General features: G+C 52.3%; 3 protein-coding genes across 3 annotated transcripts; all 3 read left to right on the plus strand.

Moving 5' to 3' along the window:
* Positions 1 to 914: 914 nt before the first annotated feature.
* On the plus strand, positions 915 to 3446 carry AYO20_11078 (hypothetical protein; the record flags this gene model as incomplete). Its single annotated transcript, XM_022649331.1, has 9 exons — positions 915 to 1151; positions 1206 to 1847; positions 1903 to 2074; positions 2134 to 2254; positions 2304 to 2368; positions 2439 to 2507; positions 2574 to 2588; positions 2644 to 2947; positions 3002 to 3446. 9 exons carry the CDS (start codon positions 915 to 917, stop codon positions 3444 to 3446), a joined length of 2070 nt encoding a protein of 689 aa, XP_022494709.1.
* Positions 3447 to 4278: 832 nt separating this feature from the next.
* On the plus strand, positions 4279 to 6136 carry AYO20_11079 (hypothetical protein; the record flags this gene model as incomplete). The annotated part of the gene is made up of 4 exons (XM_022649332.1): positions 4279 to 4630; positions 4705 to 5158; positions 5211 to 5416; positions 5478 to 6136. The coding sequence occupies 4 exons, from the start codon at positions 4279 to 4281 to the stop codon at positions 6134 to 6136; spliced, it is 1671 nt and encodes a 556-aa protein (XP_022494710.1).
* A 551-nt stretch (positions 6137 to 6687) lies between these two features.
* Positions 6688 to 7810, plus strand: AYO20_11080 (hypothetical protein; the record flags this gene model as incomplete). Its single annotated transcript, XM_022649333.1, has 2 exons — positions 6688 to 7193; positions 7237 to 7810. The coding sequence occupies 2 exons, from the start codon at positions 6688 to 6690 to the stop codon at positions 7808 to 7810; spliced, it is 1080 nt and encodes a 359-aa protein (XP_022494711.1).
* Between the last annotated feature and the right edge of the window lie 925 nt (positions 7811 to 8735).

Consider the following 8735-nt stretch of genomic DNA (forward strand, 5'->3'; position numbering starts at 1 on the left):
AGATTGGAAAAATAGGGCCCGGCCCAGGTCGGAGTAAAATCAGGGGCCCCGCAAAGTCTTTGGGCAGAGCGTCAATCATGGGCTCCCCGCGGGAATTCTTTTCTAGCCAGATGCGGCAAGGCCAGATCTTGGTGTGGGGCGGCACTACCTTGAAGGTAATTGGTGCTCGCTTGCTTAAGGGACCCACTATATTGTGTACACTGCGGCCTTTGAATGGGTCACACGACTGAGTTCGACGAACTACGATCAGCATGGACTACACCTCTGTTAGGATATAGCTTTCAAAAGTGCCATTCCTTCGTCCAGAGATTCATTCGTACTCGTACGGGTGCAGCTGTGGAAGTGCGCAGCTGGTCTTGGGAAGAGACCATTGGCCTTGGGTAGTTCGGCGAAGCTAGCACGGAAGAGGATTCCACGGATAGAGTGGAGGGGAGGCTAGCTTTGTGGTGTGCAGCTTAGATAACTCTAGCTGTTCCAGCCCGGCTCATTGTGAATAAGCTGATCATCACTGGACCTTACTGGGCCGGTCGTGTAGGCACAGTCTCGCGCTCAGCCCTGCCCCTCGCCTGTCTGTAATGTGAGTATAAAATAGGTGAACCACAGCAAATAATATGTCTCTTACCATAGCCTGGGAAGACTGATTAGCTAGCTAGGACTCTCGCGTAGGCATCCTCTCTGGTGTATCGAGGCCCCGACGTTACAACCGACCAAAAGTGGCTACACACAGTAGCATCGATCTGTCCGGGTAACCGGGCCGAAGGTGGCAATCCAGCCTGACGACGATTCCGACAGCCTTGCGTGCCTTGTTAGCGGCCAATCTTGTACTTGCAGCATTAAATGCAGAATTTCCCAAGAACGACGGATACAAGGGGCCCTCGTTGGTGTCGATCTGTAATCATTCGTGGATGGGAGAGATGTCTGTGCTAGCACACCACAAACCGCGACAGCTGTGGAAGCCCCGGGCGGGCGTAGATACCCAGACTGATCGCTTCCGGCGGTTTGTCAATCAACGACGAGGTGTAAATCTTCAAGACTACCATCAACTGCACAAGTACTCATGTGATGACGATTCCGCGCCGCAATTCTGGGTCGACTTGATCCATTTTGTCGAGCTCAAAGCAGAGGGCAATCTGGACTACGCGATTCCTGCCGTACGCCCCCCCTTTTTCAGCCACGACGAGGGCCAATGCTAATGAAAGCTCAAGGGCCGCTTACCCTTGTTCCCACCACCAGAATTCTTCCCCGGCGTGAAACTGAGCTTTCCGGAGAATCTGCTCAGCGGGAGACCGCCGAAGGAGATTGCAGTGCATGTGGTGCAAGAGGGCGGAACCGACATCAAGGACTACACATGGGGCGAATTGTATTCCATGGTGGAGCGTGCAGCAGACGCACTGATCTCGCTGGGTGTGAAAAAGCATGACCGCGTGGCAGCCGTCCTGTCGAACCGGCTCGAGACGGTCGTGTTATGCCTGGCCACCCTCTCAATAGGAGCCATCTGGTCGTCCTCGTCCCCTGACATGGGCGAATCTGGAATTCTAGACCGCCTGACCCAAATCAAGCCCAAGATCGTCTTCGGAGAAGCGTCCGTCGTCTTCAAAGGCAAAGCCATGGACTTGGCGGCGAAGAATGCGGCCATTGTGCGAGGTCTCGAGGGATTTACAGAGTTCAAGACCCTGGTCGTCCTCCCTCCTCAGGGCCAGGAAGGCGGCGCAAAGAAAAACAACAACAGTGGCGGCCGTCAAGTTCTTAGCTATGAAGAGTTTCTCGAGCATAGTATAGGAAGGCCGCTAAAATTTACCCGACTGCCCTTCTCCCACCCTGGATTCATCGTCTACTCTTCAGGCACTGTTAGTATCCCTTTCACGCACGAGTATACGCCCCCCTTCTAACTAAAGGTGCCAGTCGGGTGCGCCAAAGTGCATAGTTCACAGTGCTGCGGTATCTAGCCTCTCTTTTCCCATTGGATTCAACCCATCTGACAGTGCACAGGGGCTCCTTCTCTCCGTCAAAAAGGATGCTTTCCTCGCCTTCGACGTACAGCCCGGCGATGTGGTGTTGCAGTACACAACGGCATGTGCTTACCTCCTATTTGTAGAAAGTATTCAAGCCCTACTAACAGAACCACGCAGACAGGGTGGATCATGTGGGCCATGGTTCTTTGCGGACTGTCTTACGGAGGCAGAACGGTGATATATGATGGCTCGCCACTTTACCCAGACAACCTGGTGCTTCTCCGACTGGTTGAAAAGTTGAGGTTGGTTGTCATTTGGTCGATAGACGGCACGCAACTGACGTGTACTCAGAATCAACTTGTTGGGAATCTCGCCCCGGCTTCTCCTCGAGATCAAGAAGGCAGGCCTGGTTCCGCGTAGGTGTTCCTAACCACCAGAGATCATCAATGATGTTCGTCAGCGACTGGAGATGTTAACACTTCCTAGGGGATATGTTGGACTTGTCCTCACTCCGCACCGTTACTTCAACGGGGAGCATCTTGAACGAGGAACTATGTGAGTGGTTCTATGATGTCGGATTCCCAAAGAACGTGCATCTGCTCTCTACCTGTGGTGGAACAGACCTGGCCTGTTCACGTAAGACCCGAGAGCCCCTACAACACCAGTCATACATAACTAAAGCTGGTTATAGTGGTCAGCGGCAACCCGACATTACCCATGCATGCCGGGGAGATTCAGTGCAAGTGTCTCGGGATGGCGGTCGATATTGCTCAATCCGATACAGCACAATTCGAGTCCATCGAGAGCACTGGAGCTGCAGGACAACTCGTTACCACGAGACCGTACCCGAGCGAGCCCCTCAAATTTTGGGGGCCTGGGGGACAGGAGAAGTACTACAGCTCCTACTTTGAGCAATTGGGACCGTACGTGTGGTGGCAGGGCGATTTCATCCGACGTTCCCTGGAGACTGGAGGTTATGTCGTGCTCGGTCGATCGTATGCCTTCTCCTTCTCTCCCAATATCTGATTGTCCAAGCTGACCGTGAGCAGCGACGGCGTTCTGAACCCTTCTGGGGTGAGATTTGGCTCGGCCGAGATCTATGAGGTGCTGGATAAGATTCCTGGCATAGTCGAGTCGATCTGCGTCGGCCAGCGACGACCCACTGACCAGGATGAAGCTGTCATTCTCTTCCTGGTCCTGGAGCCAGGAAAGACATTGACCAGCGAGTTCGAGCACCTCATCAAAGACTCGATCAAGCGAGAAAGATCTCCGCGACACGTCCCCAAATACGTCTTTCCGGTCTCAACGGTCCCGTACACGATCAACGGCAAGAAGATCGAAATCGCAGTCAAGAAGATCATCAGCGGCGAAAACATTGTGCCTTCAGGCGCGGTGGCCAATCCAGAATCCTTTGCCGAGTTCAGGAAATTTGTCAATGCTGAAAAGATGTACGAGGAGCAGTGCCGGGAGCGTCAACAAAGGGCCAAGCTATAGACCTCGACAATATACTACGTTGCAACCAATCTGGTCTTTGAGCCAGTCCCCTTGGTGGGGATGATATCAAAACAAACATACATCTCTGATTTATTTATTCGAGTTGGCCATTTTCCGTCGTGACCCTGTGATGGTAGTGAACTAGTAGTCTAGAGAATACTTGTCAACGTAATCGATGTCTGGCCTCCTCTTCCACGCCACTTGTTGTCAATCAACTATACTTGGCTGAAGAAGATATCTTCTGTTAGCTGCCAAAGGTTTTCAAAAAAGCCACTCGGGGTGGCAAATAGCACAGGAGTACTCATGCGGACTGTGTTGGAGTGCGTCTCAGGTAACCAGTGCGTGATTCGAGGTAAGAAACCTCAGGTGCCCATAGAACGATCCACAGATACACACACAAGGCAACCCCTCATCTGAGACAAAAGCCGCCTGGCGCAATAGCCAGACAGTGGAGCAGAACGAATGGTTCAGGTCCTGTCATCGGCTATACGGTGGCTGTTGCATGGGACGCAAGATCCATGTGGCTAAGGGTCTCACGGATTTCCTGCGTGATATCCAACTCGGTTATTCGTTCCCGAAGCCAGTGTCATACCGTGACCATTTCTACTGTATGCAACATTTGTGCATTCACTTACCCGGCTCACTCAACGTCTAGTGGCTGATGGTGGGCATAGCAGCCGTAGAAATATGCACTGATAGCAATGGGGATATAGCTCGACCCGCTGGAACGTTTTAGCTTACGCCCCCCAGCCAATATACGAAGCACCTCGCAAAAGTCACAGACAAACTGACGGTGCAACCAGAGACACAGAAGTCTGACGAGCTACACACAATGGCAGCTCCGAATGGACATGCCGAGACTGTCGGCGAACACCTCCAAGGTGACGCTGGCTTCGTGGATGGCGATCTGTACGCCCAGTTGAACGGCATCGACAACACCAACATCTTGAAGGGACAACACAAAGTCTCCAGGGGCCATAGGAGAGTGATCCAAGTGGGCACTGGTGTCGCCGGCATCGCCCAAGCCGCGACTCTTCTCCAAAACAAGACGCTCAGGCCCGAAGAGCTGATCATCTTTGACGTTTTGAAGGAGTTTGGAGGTGTCTGGGCAAAGAACACCTATCCCGGATGTGCCTGTGATGTACCGGCGCTGATGTACACCAACAGAATGATGATCTCGACCCGTAAGTTGAAAAAGGGGGGGATTTGGGAATAACTTTTGCAAAAACGAGCGGCGTTGACCCCCAGGCTTTTCCAGAATATACACACGTCTTCGCGACGGGCCCTCAGATAAAGAACTTCTATGTCCAAATGGCACACCGTTACGGACTGGAGAGGTGCACACAGTTCCAAACGTACGTCAGGTCTTGCACATGGGACGAAAGCAACTTTCTCTGGCACGTCGAGACGGAGAATCAAGCCACCGGAAACATCGAGCTGTGGACCGCCGACGTCGTCATCCACGCCATCGGGTCCTTTGATCGACCCAAGTTCGGCGGTATTCCAGGACTGGACAGTTTCAAGGGCCAATGGACGCACACAGGGACCTGGAAAAAGGATTTCGACTGGGTTGGGAAAAGGGTCGCCGTTGTCGGCTGTGGCCCAAGTGCCGCCCAGGTCATCCCCGAGATTGTGGACCAGTGCAAACACCTCACCGTGTACATGCGTACGCCGCCGGCCGTGCTGCCCAGGGGCGACGCCAAACACTCCAGGTATTGCCAGAGGCCTGTCATTTGCGTTTCTTACACACTGACACGGGCGCAGCGTCTTCATGTGGTGCTTGAAGTATCTACCTTATTTTGCCGTCTACATGCGCTTCCTCGAGATTGTCAAAGGGTGGCTGTTCGGCCCTCTGATCATCAAACGAGGCAGTTGGCTGAACAAGCTCCTCGACAAGAAGGCCAGGGAGTTTCTCGAAAAGCAAATCTCAGACCCTAAGCTCCGGGAGAAACTGAACCGTGAATATGAATGTCAGTAATAATGCCCACCCCCCATCCCCCGGCCTTGTGGCTGCTAATGCTCTGGGAACAGTCTTCTGCAATCGACCTCTCCTCCTGGACAACTTCTACCCCGCCTTGGCCAAGCCCAATTGCACGGTGTTGAGAGAGCAGGTGACCCGGTATACGGAGACGGGGATTGAGGCGCGAGATCTGAAGACGGGCGAGAAGTCGTTCCACGAGTTCGACAGCATCATCGTCGGCACCGGCTACAACACCTCCCGATTCCTGTCCCACGAGAAGATCACGGGCGTGGACGGGACGGATCTCCAGCAGCACTGGAAGCAGTACTGCTCGACTTTGCACGCCGTCGCGACCTACGACTTCCCCAACTTCTTCTTCTGCAACGGGCCCAACGCCAACACCTTCAGCTCCAGCTACCACGACGTCAACGAGTCGACCTCGCGCTTCATCGCCAAGTGCGTGGCGACCATCGTCGGGAAGAAGAGCCGCGGCGTCAAGTTCGCCATGATGCCCAAGCCCGAGCGTGAACGGGAGTACCAGGACATGGTCCAGCGGAGCCTCAGCGACACCACGATCCAGTACCGTGGCTGTGCCAACCACAGCATGAAGGACAGTAACCACCACAATACGGCGCTGACAGGGGAGCACGTCTTGGCCATTGCGTGGAAGTTCCGCAAGATCAACTGGAAGGAGTGGGACACCATCGAGAAGCCAAAGACCGAGATTTGAAGGGAGGCATGTGTCTTGGCTTGATTCGTCAAAAGGGGATGGCAGACAGGGGTGGGACAAATTCAAGAGCATTTCCTTCCCATTTTCCCCATGAGAGTCTACAAACAAATCCCTCTGAAATTTGCGAGATTATCTTTACCCTCCCCCTCATCTTCTCTTGTAGACAGGATGGCTCCATCTCAAAGCGAAGTGAAAAAACACATGGTATATAGTAAAGGCCAAGTTTCAACAAGAGAAACAGAGCTTTCGACGTCGGAATCTCGACACGAGGACTTTCCATTTCCATCTTTGGATCTGAGCGTGGCCCTGAGCCTCGCCGCTTCAACCTGAGATGCTCCTGCACGTGACTGAGCATGGTAGTATTCGGCCTGAGCAACGGATCATTCGCGCCCATATCTGGGCTAGGGGGCCCTCCCGACGCACTAATTATTTGCCAAGCATTGATCTGCCAAGGCTCAAATGTTTATCCCCTCTTTTAGAGTCCCTACATCTCTCCTCATTGTCTGCACCATACTTACGCGGTTGAAGGCCTGAAAAGCGATGCTGTGGCGATGCCTGATGATGATGGGGTTAGTTCTGCATTGAGAAGCGTTACGGAATGGCTCAACAACAGCTCATGTACTCCTCCGAAATCCGGCAGTAGCACGACTTCCAGTCGAAGTCGCAGCCCAGTGAAACGGAAAGCAGACTTTGATATAATGTACCCCCGAATCATGTTCAATGAGGACAAAAGGACGTTCACGGACGATGATTGGGAACTCCCTGACAGAATAAGGAAGGCTGCAGTAAATATACCCAAGGAGATGCGCGAGGATTTGGAAAGACATCCTGTTGCCAGACGGAACTTGGATCAAGTTACGTGGCAAGAGGATCATCGCCGTTCGCTTTCCGAGATCCGAGACTTCTGGATAAAGGTCCAGAGCATTGAAGAAGCGGCAACTATATGTTCGAAAGAGGGTCGGTCGGAGGACTGTTGGAGTGATGATGTTGTCCTCGAAATCATTAGACTGGCTCTCAGCTGGTCGGGCTTGAGAAACAAAGTGATGTTGGCAAATCTGTAAGTCGTCTCTCGGTACGCATAATTATGCTGATGTTTGTAGCAAATCCGTCGGTGTGGACCAGCCAGCCCTTCTCCCTGTGCGTAATCTCCACCGCGTCATCTCCAACAAGATTGACTATGGTTTGTGTCTGCAACCTGATGCTGAGGAGGAAGTTATGATCGAGAACGTCCTTCGGAATATGAGCGACGAATTGCCTAGCATCAGTCAGTCAGCGGTTCCAATGCTTCGCAAACGAGCCCTCTTCTGCAACCTGGAAATCAAAAAGCCCTATGGAAACAAAGATCCAGTACCGCAACTTGGGGTGTGGTCGATAGCAGGATTGACAAAATTGTCGAACCTGGTGCGAGAGTCCCACAAGAAGATCGGAGAAACTGTGATGCTCGAGGATCCGGAAGTGCCTGTACTTCCGAGCTGGAGCGTGGAAGGCCACCGGTGGCAATTCTACCTTGGAAGGAGATGCTCATCTGCGGAAACAGTAAGTTGTCTACTCGACTTTAACCCAGAGCTGACTCTCCTAGGTCATTCAAGGACCTTTTTGGAATTACGATACCAGTTCTGTTGTCGACATTATATTTATTGTGAATACCTTGTGCGAAATCCTTCGCTGGGGTAACACGACCTTTCGGAAATGGTTGCTGACCGTTATATCTGGACTGCAACCAGATTGATATTGATGTCGGGGGGGCGGGTTGGCATTCTCTTGTTTCTAGTAGTTTCCCAGTCACAGTCATCTTCTGGAGCATTCAAACGTTGGGTCACAAATTGGGTCAGACTGCGAATTGTATATCTCTCAGCACCACGACGCCGAACGGAACGCCAGCTATCATGCAGTGATTACATTTCTTCCTTCTGGGTTTACAAGCCGCAAATTCGGGTCATCTTCAATCTACTCGTGATCAGGTGTTTCAGCTAAGAACACTCCCCTCGCCACTTGGCCCAGACATACACCGCCCAAGTCTCACGGTTCTGCTGATGAATTCCGTCCAAATACGTCATGGTTACCACGCAGGGGAACCATTGGTTTAAGGGCAGTACCACGTGACGAGAGACCTCTTAGACAGACACCACCTGATGGTCTTGGTGCTGTAGCCGGAACAGATGGTTCGACATCGGAATCTAGCCACGAGGACTTTCATTTCCGTCTTTGGACCTGAGCACTACCGGCGCGTATACAACTAAAATGTAGTGACATTTAGCTATAAAAGCGAAGCCAGTACCTGTAACCCAATCATCTCGCGCATCGTAATACATAATGGCGGGGAAGATTCTTCCGACTCCCATAGGACACTGCTGGGATGGATCTGTCCGTCTGCTCGGGCCGTTGGCCCGTCGGACGAAAAGCCTTGGCGAACGCTCTCTTCTGCTTCTGGGCATTTTTGGATTCCAACTCAAATCTGCTACCAAACGGTTGTTACTTTCTTCAATGCTGAGAGACTCTGATACTTAATTCCCACGGGAATTCATGATGATGTGAAACAGATCAAATTCATTCCAAGAGCCAAGGGCACTATCTTATACGGGTTGGAGAATCCTCCCCC

Source organism: Fonsecaea nubica (assembly GCF_001646965.1).
Source record: "Fonsecaea nubica strain CBS 269.64 chromosome Unknown Scaff132, whole genome shotgun sequence".
Lineage (NCBI taxonomy): Eukaryota > Fungi > Ascomycota > Eurotiomycetes > Chaetothyriales > Herpotrichiellaceae > Fonsecaea > Fonsecaea nubica.